At 46.5% G+C, this 15,595-nt stretch overlaps 1 protein-coding gene across 1 annotated transcript in view; it reads left to right on the top strand.

Annotated features, from left to right (window-relative positions):
- Positions 1-15,595, top strand: part of SRRT (serrate, RNA effector molecule) — a 413,786-nt gene that overhangs the window by 242,173 nt on the left and 156,018 nt on the right. Inside the window, exon 14 of the mRNA XM_069644249.1 lies at positions 5,945-6,115. Within this exon, the coding sequence (XP_069500350.1) occupies positions 5,945-6,115 (171 nt within the window). The remainder of the gene's footprint in view (positions 1-5,944; positions 6,116-15,595) is intronic.

Raw genomic sequence — 15,595 nt, 5'->3', positions numbered from 1 at the left:
TCCAAACCTAACCAACCATGCACTCTACACATCAAAACCTCCAGACACTGGTCCAGATTCCAACACACATCCAATCTCACAACTCTCTCCATAAAACAAAAGGAACACCACCCCCAGATTTACCCTTACCTTCCAGCATCAAAGATGCCCCTAAAGAAACACAGATCAATGCCAGGTCCGTCCCGGCACACGCTCTTGACATTGCAGATCTTATCACCACACGACCTTGACTTCATCGCCATTAAAGACACAACTATATGCGGCTTCAGGTCCATTTCTCTCGCCATTCCCAGTGGATATTTCATCATTCGATGTGACTGTAACTCAAACCAATCTAAAGGCGGCAGTGTCGCCTTTATTCACAAAGACATTATCAACCTTAGAATTATCCCTACCTTACAGATCCCTTCAGCCATTGCTCCAAACAACTCTGCCACTTTGCACCTCATCTACAGGCCCCCAGTTCCCCTCACTACCTCTGCCGATGACATTACTTCCATTCTAGTAGATAAAACTAAGATGAACTCCCAAATCCTACTAGGCAACCTTAACCTTGGCCTCGTAGACACCAATGACCAATATGCCTTGGACATTGCTAGCGTTCTCCAACCTAGGCTTCTCACATCGCATCTGCGAACCCATCCACAACAAGGGGAGAACACTTGATTGGGTAGCCGACCTAAACTGCAACATCAATATAGAATTAAACCTCCACTGTGCGTGGTTTGACCACCACAGTATAATCAACATCCTAGCTAATGCCCCCTACATTAAACAAAGTTGCACCCACAATCTCTACAAGAAACAAAGGGCATGCGAGATGAATTGCTTCCCATCATCCTACCCATCCTTAACAAGGTCGTACTGTCATGTGTCGACCCCACTATCCTAGTTGATACCTTAAACCGCACCATGCTCAAAGCTATAAATACTATCGCCCCTTCAAATCCAGGAAACAAACGGCGTGCACACCTTAATTCGTGGTTCACCCCACAATTAAGTGTTACGCAAAGAGAAACTAAACTCTGAAGCCCGTTGAAGTCTTCCTTGTAAGGCCAACAAAGAGCCTCATTATAGCCACCCTGAATTACAAAGAGGCTATCTTCCAAGCAAAGAGACCTACAACACGCGCATAATACAAGCGGAAGCCAACACCTAAGGAGCTTTTCAAAATTCAAACTAGCCCCCGTCATCACTGTTCTCATTAATTCCTGCTCTCATTAATTCCTCTTTCAAGTCTGGTACCGTCCCAGACAACCGCAAGGATTCCTGGGTCATCCCTCTCCTGAAAACCTACGAACTATAGGCCCATCACCACTGTCCCTTTTCTGCTCAAAATGTTAGACTGCTGCTTATCTGCAGATGCAGGACTACCTGGAATCAAATGAACTACTTGGCCTTAGACAATCGGGCTTCTGGCCCAGGCATGGAAAAGAAACTGCACTCATTGACCTAAAAACACAAATTGAGGATCTAAAAGATGATGGTAAACTAGCACTGTTATTACTACTTGACCTATCGGTGGCATTTGATTTGGTTAACCATCAAACCCTTGCCGTCATCTCAAAATTGCTACCCACTTCTCTGATAAAGCCACCACCTGGATCAGATCTTTCTTGGACAACAGGTCCTTGAGGGTCTTCTGCCTGCCCGCCTCGGCCAAACCGTCACCAGTCCTATGTGGGGTTCCACAAGGATCTTTTGTCTCACCAACACTGTTTACAAAAACACTTTGCGACATACTCTATCTGGGTGTCACCTACACCAACAATGCTGATGACACCCATATACTCATTCCTATTACTGGTGACAATACTGCCGACACGAAGACTGTAAATGTTTATCAAATCATCCAGGCGTGGATGGCCCTAAACAGGCTGTCTTAAAGGGATGGTCTAGTAAAAATTTTTATTTAAAAAATAGATGGGCCACATAAAAAAAAATACTAGCATCCTCCGTTTTAAAACTTCCTATGTAAAATTTTGAGCTATTCAAGCTCAAAATTCGAAAAAGCAAGCACAGGGGCGCAGCCATTTTCTGAAATGGAGGCCCTCCTGTGCTGGCTTTTGCGGCACTAATGAAGGAAAAGCCAGCCAGCTGTAGTAAATGAAGCCCGGAAAACTTAGAAAAAAAAACCGAAGCTAGTGCTTATTTTTTGTAAAAAAAATAAATAGCACTTACCGAGATTCAGCTGCAGCTTTCCTGCTCTGGTCTCCGGTCCGCGTCCTCCGAGTCCCGGCACTAATGAAGGGAAAGCCACCCAGCGGTTTACACTTTACCTAGAGACAAGCCCACACAACTTAAACAAGCTTTGGGTCATTCAAAATAAAAGGCAGCCCTACATTTCCTTAGAACTTTACACATCTCAGACATTAGGCGAAGTATACACTGGCTATCAGTTACCCAAAGAATATCCCTCAAAACACTTGCCCTCACGCACAAATGTGACTAACCAGGCCCCCATCTATCTGGCAAACTGTTTCACTCATCACACTTCTACCCGCCCGCAGAGAACTGCCCAAGCACACTGTCTTACCTTTCCCAGATACAAACTGCAGAAAGCAGGCGGGGCGAGCTTTCCAGTTCTTGCCTCTAAATTATGGGACGCATTGCCCAACTCTAAGACAGAACCCTCCTTCCAATCATTTAAGCGCAAAGCCAGGATGTCTAAATCTCCCTCCTGGCACATAGATCAACTTTTTCCTGCAGGACCTTGCACCTATACACTTCAGGTTTGCACATTCTGTAAATAAACTGCATATCTGTTGTAATTGACTTCTAATATATCGAGGCTTTATCTCCTCGATGCATGTATGCTACATGACTTACTTTTTTGCTATGTTGTATACCATGTTAATGTAACTTAAGATATGCGCCCAGATGCCTTTGGGCCAGGCGCGCTATACAAATAAACTAAATACAAAACGGCACCCTAGTAATTGAGGTCACCTGAGGGTGTAGGTCTCTGCTGTATGCCATCCCAAATGGGTATTTACTGATTCTGAACTAAGATTGTGTAATTTTGAAGTATATTTGTGTGGTGTTTAACAGTGCTCCCTTCTGAAGAAGGCTTATATTAACTGACAAATGTTTTATCAAGAAAACCTGTGTGCAAGTGACTGCTTGAATACTTGTTATTGTGAACATCTAACTCCCCTGCAGCTCACATTGACCCCTCTTGAAATAAACCTGGCTGCTCGTCCATACTACCAACCTGTGTAGTACATACCAAAGGTTGGGTTATTACTGCCAGTCAGGGTGGTTTTGGTGCACCCTAAGGGTACTGCATACAATCTTGCCTAACAACTAGCTGGCCACCGATGACCAGGGTCAACCCCTGCAGCTGAACAGCATAGACTCCAGTGATTGGCCCTGCCTTCACCTTACTTGCCTTTTTGTTAGGGAGAATTCTCATAAATGTGCTACACTTTAGAGAACCCCAGCAACTTTTCTGGATTTGCAGACTTGATTATTTTTACCTGGAGGGTGTGACCCTATTTCCCACGGTCTCCTGTGTTTTGAAATGTTTTACTCTTGTATTTTCTTTGGTTATGGAGTCTAACAAACTCTTTAGGCATCATCTTTTCATCTGTGTCACACAGCACCCTCAGTGCAGTGGCACAGGGAAACCTTTTCAGGTTTTCCCAAGGTTTAAATACCTTCTCTGGGATGAACTGTTTCCCAGAGGAAGTAAAGTGAAATTAACTTTACTAGTCTTTTTAAATTCCTAGTCCCAGCACACCTGATCTTACAATAGAGTGCTGGAGGGGTTACTTGGTATCCCCTGTGTCTAGATACTCATGTAGCTGTCAAATGCTACCCTTTCCCCTCAGAATGGCTGCTGGCAGTGGTTTTACAACAAACTACCATGACTTTTCCCGACCGTGAGCGCCGTTAGCGTTCAATCGCAGGAGCCATGTTTTTCAAGGTGGCGCCTGAGCTTCCTTTGTTTAAACTGGTCCTGGCCGTCTTTTTTTTTTTGCCATTTCATTTTGGAAACGTCCTAGAGCGTTTCCGCATGCCAAACTAGGTTTGGTCCCTTTGTTCCTTTGCCTTTGGTGGGCTTCAGGAGTGAAGACCGCCTCTGGCGCCCAAGTGTCTCGGGTGGGCAGGAAGTGAGGGAGGAGCCCGATACTCCCTGTGTTTGGTCTCCTAGGAGACCAAATGCACTCTGTGGTGATTGGCTGACTGTCTTGCAAGGACAGCCACACTGCTGGGTGAGTGACAGCTAGGCTGGAATGAATGTGAGAACTGAATAAAAGGCTAGTCTCTTGGCTTGGAAGGCAGAGTCAACCACTGAAATGCAAGAACCGGAGACAAGCTTGAAGAGGAAGGCTGCTGCAACTCCTGGACCATTGGTTTGCCCAGTGAAGCCCTTCTGCCGGTCCAAATCACCAAGTTCACGTCGACGGAAACCCCTACAAGGACGACTTGTCCCTTTCAATTGGTGGGACCAATCAACTCGACAGTAAGCCACCTGGATACCAATCTCGGAGCTGGTTGCATTTTCTTCAGAGTGCTGCAGGAAACCTTATAACCAGGGGGAGGGACACTAGTTTGTGTGCTTTACTCGCAGCCAACGGAATAAAAGATTTGCCAATTGGCAGCTTTTTGACCAGTCCAGGAGTCCCCCGACGTCATCCCTCTTGTCCTTACGACAGAGGCACAGGAACAGCGAGATCTGCAGGAACTGCTAAGAAAAGAAGTCATCAGCTGCATTTTTTTCTTCATTGAAAGATACTGTGGAAATAAGACTGAGTACTTGCCTCTCACGGTGAAAGTGCTTGAAACTTTTGCAACTCTTTGTGCCCAGTTACCTAAGGGTCCGGTGCGCCTTACAAATGAATAAACAAACTCACTTGCAGGCCTTATCAGCTTGTGACCCAAAATATGATTCTTCTTTTTACAAACTTTTTCTGAGAACATTTGCAGAGATTTGCCCAAGTTGTTTTACCCTATCGTACTTTAGCCCATTGACTTTGGCCTAGCCTACTAAATTGACTCTTTTGGTGAACTAGTATTTGCACTGTCTAAGAATAATTGTAACCTTTCATGTTATAATAATCTTTACCTTTTACTCTTCTTGAAAAGTATTCTGAAATAGTATTGATTATTTGTGATTATATTGCCTGCTTCTTATGAATGTGTTATAACTGACAGGTAAATTAATAAGTATCCAAGAAACCTTGAGTTTACTTGAACACTTGGGATTGTAGACCTCTGTAACATCATTACTGCTCACCTTCCCCACTTGAGATAAGCCTGGCTGCTCCGCTCCGCTACCAAAACTGTGTAGTACAGACTTATACCAAATGTTGGTTTTGCTTACACCTTTAGTCCTAGTTGTGTAGTGGACCCAAATGGTACTGCATACAAACGTTGCCCAACACCTTTTACTCTTTTATTATGGGGAGACTGACCAGTCCTTCAAACAATCAGTACTGGGAAATTGTTTCTGTTTTGAATTCTTGTATTTTTATATTGTGCACAGCACTTTGCAGATCAATGTGGTTACTTTTGTATTATAACTTTTTTTACAGGTTGGATTGTTAGTTACTTTAATATATGCCTAAAGATAACCTGGTGGCAGCAGATAAATTACCATTTTTGCATTATTTTTAGTATGCACATTTGCGTTCCCACTTATGGCTACAAAACCTGGCTAGTGCCCCAGACAGTCTGCTCCTGCAGAGGATGTGAAACCAGTGGTGCTGATCATTACCGTTGCTGGGCTTGGACTTGCTTCCAGCTTGCATTTTGTGTAAGTGGTTGACTCCTGCAGCTATTCTTTAGATTGCACTGTTCAGGCAAAGTTTAAGGGGTCAAATGAAATTAAACTTCAGCACTCCCAAAAGTTGAATTCTGGCCTAACATACCTTTTTTTAATGCCTGACCTTGTCATCCAAACGCTTGCACTTATTTCTCACTTCACCTTTCTTCCCAGAAACTTCCCTCTCAGAACCCAATTCTGAAGAACATCACTGATTATCTCATTGAGGAAGTCAGTGCAGAGGAAGACGAGCTTCTTGGCAAGCGGACCGACACAATAGATGACATCCCGAAGGAAGGGGCTCCTGGGGAAATACCTATTGAGCGGGACGACAAACTCCTCAAGGTAAAGTGGATTGCCTTTGTCAGGGTTTCTGGCTGTGAACTGTTTAAACTTATGACTAGTTAATTCATTTTCTGACACAAAATGGTTTATCACATCTGATAAAATATATAATTAAAAGGTTGTCTGCCATCTAAGAGCTCAATCTTAATGAGGTAAAAGCAGGCTTTTCTCGTGGAAAGACAGCTAGACTTGCAAAATGTCCTAAATGTTTGCTGACTGTATAGTTCAATCAATATCTTTAGTCGGTAGTGCCATTAAAGAGCCATAGATATACACACTAGTTACAAAGCAGTGCTTAAATACAATTTGATTTGGCGACCGTTCGAATAGCAATATGTACATGAATTACAAAACCTAAAAAGTGACCAGTAATGTTAGTTCTCCACCATGGGGTCTGGCATGGATTCACATGCTCGATATTCCCAGTCAGGCTGGCAAGCCTCTGTAAAAGAGAATTTTCACTTACTGTATTTCTCCTCTACACCAATCAATGTACTCTGACTCATACTGCCCCAGGAAATGACTTCCTCTGCCTAAGCCCCTCCGTTGGCAGCCATCTTCAATTTTTACTGCACATTCAAGTGGTGGGAGTCCTTGGGTTTTGCTCCATGAGGTATTCTACGGTTTTCACACTTTTCGAGAAACTGTCTGATTTTTGTCAAAACAGAGCAGAGCCCGTGGCCTCTTCTGTTCATCGTCCGACAAGCGGGCATTAAATTTCAGAACCCTTAAATGGGAAATTGTGTCGCGTTTTCATGGAAGTTTCCGGAAGGCCATCGGGCCTACTGCGCACCTCAGACAATGAAGGATGAGAAGAAGGGAAGTTCCCTCTTCAAGCTCTGTTCAGATGCGGACTGAGGAACGTTTGTGGAGGGCAAACACCTTATATGCCTCCGTCTTCATTCAGACCACTAAGTGGATTGCGAGATCTGCCTCGGGTTCTCCAACAGAACAATGAAGGATCGTCACAGCAGACTGGCAGTGTGGTGAAGTACCAAGGTCGCTGCCCGTGCCCAAAGCAGGGTCATGACTCACCCAGGCCCGGCTGGTCTGAGTGGGCTTCTAAGCCCTTTGAGGGCGCTCCATCTGTAGGGACCCAAGACAAGGCCAAGCACCGCAAGTCTGTTTCCGTCGGGGCTGTTGCGCAAGCGGGTCCCGCTGTGGGCAGGACGCAAACAACCTCACTAGCTGCCTCCATCTCAGCCACCAATAAAGCTCCTTCTCAAAAAGGAAATCTAACGCGGCTAAGCTGCGGGAGAAGCCAAGGGTGGAAGAAAAGGCTGCTGACCTGCCCAAGAAGTCCCAGGCAGCACAGGACAAATGGTCATCGATGATTGATTGAGATGATGGCGACTGCTCTCGCAAAGGCCAAAGGGGCTGACTGGGTGAAGTGGGGGGGTGTCCCTACGCCTGTCACAGGAGGCCCCTGCTGGCCCAGTGGTGAAGACGCCGGAGAAGAGGATGCCGTTGCTGAGCCCAGCTCTGACCCCCTCGGTGCGATGAGGTCCCAGGCCAGCCACAAGACATGGAGGTTTCTCCTTGGACGAGGAGAAGCAGGATTCCAGGCACCTCCCTCGCTTCCTGCTCTGCCAGACACAATGGAGCCAGAGGCTGGCTTCATCAATGAAGTCCGCCAAAAGGCAAAACTAAAGTGTTAAACCTGGTTTGGCACGCAGAGGAAAACCCAAGAAATTTCTCACAAGCGTGAAATGGCAAAAGAAGGGGGGGGGGTAATTTTGACAAAACGGGCACCCATGGGTACAATAGCTGAGCGTTCAGCCTGCAGTAAAAATGCACAATGGTAGGAAAATTAAACCACTGCCTCCAGCCATTAAAAGTAGTGAGGGTAACATAAAATATTACATGAGAAAGTAGGAAAAGGGGCTACAAAGTAACCCAGAGTACTTGCATATAAAATGGGCTCTACTGGACCTACATAACTGGTAAGTAAATTCAATTGTACTTTACTAATCTTGGGAATAGTAGTTTACCCAAGAGAAGGTATTTAAACCTCAGAAATCCAAAGGACTTCTGTGACACTGCACTGAAGGATCGGATAATAAATGCATCAATGAGAAAGGGCTCTCACTGGAGGATAAAAATTAAAAGTCCTAAAGTCCAGCACATGAGCTCGGGGGGGGGGGGGGGGGGGTCTCTAAGCTAGAAGGGAATTAATGCAGAAATGTGATTTCTCCTTAATCCCCCCCCTCCCCACCCCTGGCTAAGGGAAAGCAGAATTTAATACACTCTTGGATGAATCTCCTAATCCAGTCGGTCATACTTTCTGGAGTGACCATCAGTATTCTGGTGATTGCACCCTGATCTGTGTTCTATTGTGAAATCTAACCGTTGGGGGCTGATTGACCACCTTAACAATTTAGGATTCTCCCCTTCACCTGCATTAACCATCTAGAGGGTTGGTGGTCTGTCTGAATTACAAAAGTAGATCCATACAAGTATGATCTAAACCTTCAGAGACTACACAATGGCAAAACACTTGGGTTCAATAGTTGCCCACCTTGTCTCACTGTCCTTCAGGATCCTACTGGTTAAGCAGATGGGGGTGATCCCTGCCTTTCTCATCCAGCTGACTCTGAAATGCACATATCCCTGTATTAGAAGCATCTGTTTGTACAATAAGGTATTGGGTGTAGTCAGGAACTCTCAAGACTGGAGCTTGACAAAGGGCTTTCTTAAGTCCGTTTAAGGCTTCAGCGCACTCCTCATTCCACCTGACGACCTTGGGGAATTTGGGTGAGACCACATTCATGGGAGAAGCTATGGTCCCATAGTTCTCTATGAAGTTCCTATAGTACCCAGTGAGACATAGAAAGGCTCACTTGGGTTTGAGTAGTAGGAGTGGCCTAGTCTTGTACAGCTTGTACCTTTCTAGACAATGGCCTTATTTCACCTCTTCCCTCGGGTTCAAGGTAGACCACTTTGCTCTGACCAATTTGACATTTAATTGCCTTTATGGTCAGATGAGCATGTTCAAGAGCCTGCAAAACATATCCAAGGTTGTTATATGCATTTATACAGCGCGTGGCCGCCCGAAGGCACCATGGCGCTAGAGAGGGAGAGCAGAGCCGATGCTGTTGAGGCCAAAATCCAGTGCTCTTCTGAAAGCTAGGTGATTAGACAGTTTCCTCATTGCAGAGAGCAGGCCGTTCCATAGAAAATCCGCAACTATGGAAAAGGCCAGACTGCCTATCCTGGTGCGCCGAAACCTCGGGACAAGCAGGAGGTTGGCGAAAGAGGAGCGAAGATCCCGTACAGGGTGGTAACGAAGAAATTTAGCCTGCAGAAACTCAGCCCCTTGGCCGTGAATAACCCTATGGACAATGCACATAGCCTTAAAACTAATGCACAGGTTTATCGGCAGCCAGTGAAGCGAACGCAGTACCAGGGAGATATGAGCTCCCTAAGGGGTGCTCGTGGCTAGCATAGCCGCTAGGTTCTGTATTCGTTGTAACCGTTGTATCGGGCCGACCGGCTTGGCCAGGTACTTAGAGTAATCCCGGCGAGAGAGGACCAGTGCTGCAACTACCGGAGGACAAAGAGGTTCAGGTATCGTAGAAAGGATCTTCTTCAAGATCTTAAGTTGAAAGTGGCCAGCTTGGCACACAGCCGCTATTTGGTTAGTCAGGGAGAGACAGACAGAATAACCCCAAGATTTTCTACCTTACTGACTGGGCAAGGAAGGGGACCTAGAGTAGAGGGCCAGAAGGCAGAGATCCATAGTGATGGATCAGGGGGACATCCCACCACCAGCACCTTAGTCTTATCCCCATTTAAGCTTGAGCCAGTTGTGGTCCATCCAGTCGCCCACGCCCTTCAGTCACAAAAGGCACACCACCGCCTGATCCTGATTTGGGTGTCGTCGGCATATGAGTAAGTTAAGGCTGTGGGCGTGGATGAGGCGCATTTAAGCCCAGATATATGCTAAACAAAATCGGGGACAAAGAGCCTTGAGGGACACCACATGTGAGCACAGGGTAAAGGAAGAAAAGGCATGGCAAGAGTTTGTGTGCGGTCCGATAGGAAAGAGTGGAAACGGGCAAGAACCTGGCCAGATATTCCGATCTGGGCCAGGCGAGACAACTGGATGGGGTGGTCGACCGCGTCGAATGCCGCTGGGAGATCAAGCAAAATCAGGGCACCATCCTCCCCACCCCCAGTCCCCTCCCCAGCGAACCAGTCTGGACATATCGTCCTGCACGGACACAGCACACTCTCAGTACCTCTGCCTGGTCTGAAACCTGCCTGGGCAGGATTAAGCATATTGGTGGATTCCAGAAAGGAAAATAAAGGAGAAATTAGTGATTCCAAGAGTTTAGAGAGAAAAGGGAGCAAGGAATTAGGGCGGAAATTAACAAGAACCGTGGGAATCAAGCGTGGGCTTCTTCAAAAGGGGTACAACCCTAGCAGATTTCAGCTCGGTGGGGGGAGGGAGGGCGGAGCCAGATTGGCAGGAATCATTAACAGCTGAAGTGAGGGCTGCCAGAAGGTCAGGAGTGATCTTCATAATCTCCATAGGAATGGCATCTGTAGGAGAGGAGGATTTGATTAGTTGAATAGCTGATGGGACTTCAGCCTCAGAAAAGAGAGGAAAAGTCGACCAGATGGCAGAATTATCAGAGGACGAGACGAAAGGTGCATTACTGGCATCAGAAGCCGATGTAGCTAAAGATTTAGCAATGTTGGTGCAAATAACCTCTATTTTGTTAAAATAAAGGGCCAAGTCGTTGCACAGTTCTTGGGTAGGTTTGACCCTGGAGGTAAGGGCTTCTGAGGCGGCTAGAGATTTAACTACAGAAAAGTGTTTTGGGTTGGCAGAGTGCAGTTTCAATCTTATGGGAGACAAAAATAGCTTTGGCAGTTTATCTGCCAAGTAGATGCAAAGACAGGCTTTCTAAGACTCTGAGATCAGGATCGTAGTTCTTTCGCCATTTATGCTCGGTCTGTCTTAACGTCAGACTGTCAATTTTTAGTTCTGAGAACCGGGGTTGGGATGGTAGCCTACGACCTTGTACCAGTTTCAGGGTAGCATAAATGTCGGCAGATTACTGAAATAGCTGAGACCGTGAGCGCAGAGATGGAGGTCTGTCACAATTGTTAATTATATGGGCGCTCAGCTCTTTAGTAGCGACCGAGGGCCATGAGTGCAACAGCATTTTAGGTGGTAAGATCTTAATCGGGGGGCTCGGTGACTGAAATACGCAGGTTACCAGGTAATGGTCAGACCATACCACTGGTTCTATGGTATGCAGGCTCAGCAAAGAAGCTTTCAGAAAAATCGGGTCAAGGGTGTTGCCCAGACTATGGGTAGTGCCGTGGATCAATTGGTGCAGTCTGAGAGCAAAAAGACTATCGAAGGAGCCAAGCTCGTTCGATCTAGGAGGGTTGTAACTGATTGAAATCTCCAAGGTGGTCAAGATGCTCTTCCCAAGTGGGGCTGAACACTGCAATGTCATCCAAGTATGCAATGCAGAAGGCCTCACCCCATTCAGAACTTGATTCACCATCGTCTGAAATGTTGCAGGTGCATTTTTGAGTCCAAAAGGAAGGACCTTAAATTGGTAGTCCTCCTCGAGTTGAAAATTCAGTAGTTGGATTTATTTGCCAATAGCCTGAGCGTAAGTCAAATGTACTGAGGAACTCAGTTTGTCAAGTTTGTCCACCAACTCATCTGTCCTAGATAAAGGATGGGCATCAGTCGTGGTGACTACATTAAGAGCTCTATAGTCTACACATAACCTTAACTCCTTGGTTCCTGCTTTTGGTACTAGTACAACTGGACTAGCCCATGGACTTGTAGGTGGCTCTATTACCCCATCATCTTGACCTCCTATTAAGGAGAATTCTCAGAAATGTGCTAATTCCCTCCACCTTAGAGACCCCAGCAACTTTGCTGGATTTTGAGGACTTGATTTTTTTAACCTGGAGAGAGTGACCCTTTTTCCCACTCTCATATATTTTATTGTGATTTTAAACACTGTTTTTTCTTTTGGTTGTGGAGTCTGACAAACTCCATTGGATTATCTTTTACATTGTCACGCAGCACCTTCAGTGCAGTGACATGGGGAATTATTTCAGATTTCCCAAAGGTTTAAATACCTTCTCTTGGATAAACTATTTCCAAGAGCAGTAAAGTGAAATTGAGTGCTGCAGGGGTTACTTAGTGTATTCCCTTTGTCTAGATTCTCATGTAACATGTTATGTTACCCTTTCCTCACAGAATGGCTTGTGGCAGTGGTTTCGTTTGAACTACCATAGTGTATCTTTACTTTAGCTGCAAACGGAGCCTGTGGTAAAGTGCACACGGAAGCCATCTTTGTCAGTGGTGCCTGGTCGTATTTTCTTGACATTTCTTTGTGGAAAGGTCCTTCTTCAGATTTGCTCTACATGCCAAACCTGGTTTGGTCTTTGCTCATTTTGCCTTTGTAAGGGTTTCTGGAGTGAAACCTGCCTCTGGCGCCAGAGTGTCTGGGGTGGGTCGCAAGTGTGGGAGGTACCTGAAACTCCCTGTGCTTAGTCTCCTAGGAAAACCAAATGCACTCTGTTGTGATTGGCTAGCTGATTGACCAGCAAGGGCAGCCACCCTGCTGGGTGAGTGGCGGCTAGGCTAAAATGAATGGGAGAGAACTGAATAAAAGGCAATTCTCCAGCATTGTATCTTTCATGGATTCACATGCTTAGAATATTCCCCGTCGTCCGGCTGAGAACCCTCGGTATATTTAAGACGTTTTCCATCGGAATTTTTTTGACACTTTAGTGCCCTATCTACATCGTTTTTGGGCTACTTACATGGGAATCGGAGGCAGAAGTAGAAGCGCCTAGAAGTCCAGATCAGCCGTCGCCAGATGACATTGGCTCTATTTCATGCGATGATGGGCAAATCCTTTATTGAATTTGGTCTGACCCGGAGGAAGAAAAGAAGGAATGCTTCTTATTCGACCATATGGGGAAAAGGAGGAAGCCAGTCTTCTCTGTGCCCATTCTGGACCACGTCTGGCAGGAAGGCTTGCGAACCATGCACCACCCATTTTCGGAACTGGCAAAGGACAGGTTGGAAAAGAAATTCAAGGCCCCAGATTCTACACCTAAATGTCTAACCTCTTAGCCCTCCCCTGAGTCTGTAGTGTCGGCGTCAGCTGCTAGAAAAGCCAGATCGCAGCATAAGTTTACAACACTTCCGGACAATGAGGCTAGAAGACAGGATGCTTTTGGTAAGATCTTTTCAGTAGGAGCAACGATGGTGACAGCGGCTAACTCGCTGGCTATCATGGCAAGATACGACCGTGAGATGTGGCATCGTTTGGCCCCTATCCTGGAACACCTCCCGGAGGAGCACAGCAAATCAGCCATGTTGCTGGTCTGTGAGGGGGGTGGGGGAGGGAAGGGAAGAGGCATCAAACCACTCCAACATCGCCGTGGACTTGGCAGAATCTGGGTTCAAGCAAATAAACAACGGAGTGGTGTTTGAGGAGGCAAGCCTGGCTGAAATGTACTAACTTTAGCCCGGAGAACCAGTATAAGGTGCTTGATATGCCATGTGAGGGTGAGCAGTTGTTTAGGGAGAAGGTGGACGAGGCCTTAAAAGGTATGAAAAGATAGACATGGCAAGGTCGCTAGGAACCTTGCAGAGAGGGAGAGCATTTGTCCTTTCGCCCCTTCTGAGCATCGTGGAATTGCCGATTTACTGCATCCAGAGACCGGAGCTTCAGCAGGCCATCATACTCCTCCCAAGGTTATAGGCATGCTGTCCAAGCAACGCGAAGAGGCAGAGACTACCAGGCTTCGAGGAGAAAGGGAGGATATTCGTCCACAAAAGGCAAGCAGTCAAAGTCCCAACATCGAGCTTCAGGGCGTCCTGGGAGCCAGTGTCCGTCGCTTTGAGTGGGTAAGAATAACATCCGACTGTTGGGTGTTAGATACGATAAGACTAGGCCACTCTTTGCAGTTCAAGGGGACGCCGTCACAAATTCCACCTGTGTATTCGGTGCAACCCCATCTTCGCATATTACAAGTGGTGCTTATGCAAAAAGGGGCTATAGAATTTGTTCCGGCGGCCGAGAGGTCGGGGTTTACTCCCGTTACTTTGTGGTCCAAAAAACCCAACGGCAAGTGGAGACCCATTCTGGACCTTCAGGCCCTCAACAAGACTCTGCAAAGTCTGAAGTTCAAAATGCCTACGCTTCAGGAGGTCATCCGATCCATACAGCCAGGGAATTTCCTAGCGTCGGACCTACAAGATGCATATTTCCACATACCCATGCGTCGACGACACAGGAAGTTTCTAAGGTTCGTAGTTGGTCAGTTATTACCAATTCAAAGTGCTTCCTTTTGGACTAAAATCGTCTCCCAGGACGTTCACAAAATGCTTGGCTCCAGTGGCAGCTTGGCTATGAAGAAAAGGTCATGTTTACCCTTACCTGGACGACTGGCTGGTGAGGGGCTCGTTGCCGAGGAGGACACAAAGTCTGGAGGCCACCATTCAACTTCTACAGCGTTTAGGCTTTGCAATCAACTTCGAGAAATCCTCCTTAGCTCCCTCAAGGAGCTTGATATTTCTGGGCGAGGAATACCAAACTCAATCAGGGCTAGTGAAGCTGTCCTTGAGTTCAAAAACTCAAACAAAAAGCCAAGGAGTGGAAAGTGGGCACAAGAGTGTCAGTCAGAAAATACATGTCACTACTAGGGCTGTATTCCATTGATGAACTGTCGCCTCTTTGTGAGGCCGAATCAAGAGTTTCTGGCAGACCGGTGGTCCCAAAGTCTAGGCTTATGGTCAGACAAGTTGAGCATCAGCAACCGGCTTCTACGAGCGCTTCAGTGGTGGCCGCTGTCGGACAATTTGACGAAAGGGATTCCCATGCAGAAACCGGATTTTCAATCGACGGTGGTAACAGATGCATCGCTGAAACGATGGGGAGCTCATCTGGGATCCTTTCAAGGTCAATGGTCCCTGGCAGTCCACCCTTCACATCAACTTGCTGGAGTTAAGAGCAGTACGTTGGGCTCTGAAATCCTTTTTACCACACATACAGGGATCAGTTGTAAGAATATTTACGGACAATACAACAACAATGTTCTACCTCAGAAAGCAAGGGGGCACTCGTTCCAGGACGCTCTCGAGAGACGCTCAAGAAATATGGCATTGGGCCCTTGAGCAAGATATAAGCAGAATGGCTTAACATCTTCCAGGAGTGAGCAATGTACAAGCAGACTCTCTCAGCAGGGAGATGAATCAATTGCATGAGTGGGAATTGAACTATCAACAACTGGCAAACCTCTTCAAGAAGTGGGGGGGGTCATCCTTTTCTGCACCTTTTTGCAACCCGAGAGAACAAGAAGTGCAGACATTACGCGAACAGATGGCCATAACCCGGCTCGCTGAGGGAGGCATTCTCCTTCCTGTGGGCGAACAAGTTCGCGTATGCATTCCCTCAGTTTCCACTCATCCGACGGACCCTCCAG

Source organism: Ambystoma mexicanum, chromosome 1p (genome assembly GCF_040938575.1).
Source record: "Ambystoma mexicanum isolate Mex_15411 chromosome 1p, UKY_AmexF1_1, whole genome shotgun sequence".
Lineage (NCBI taxonomy): Eukaryota > Metazoa > Chordata > Amphibia > Caudata > Ambystomatidae > Ambystoma > Ambystoma mexicanum.
This window is presented reverse-complemented; position numbering and strand designations above follow the sequence as displayed.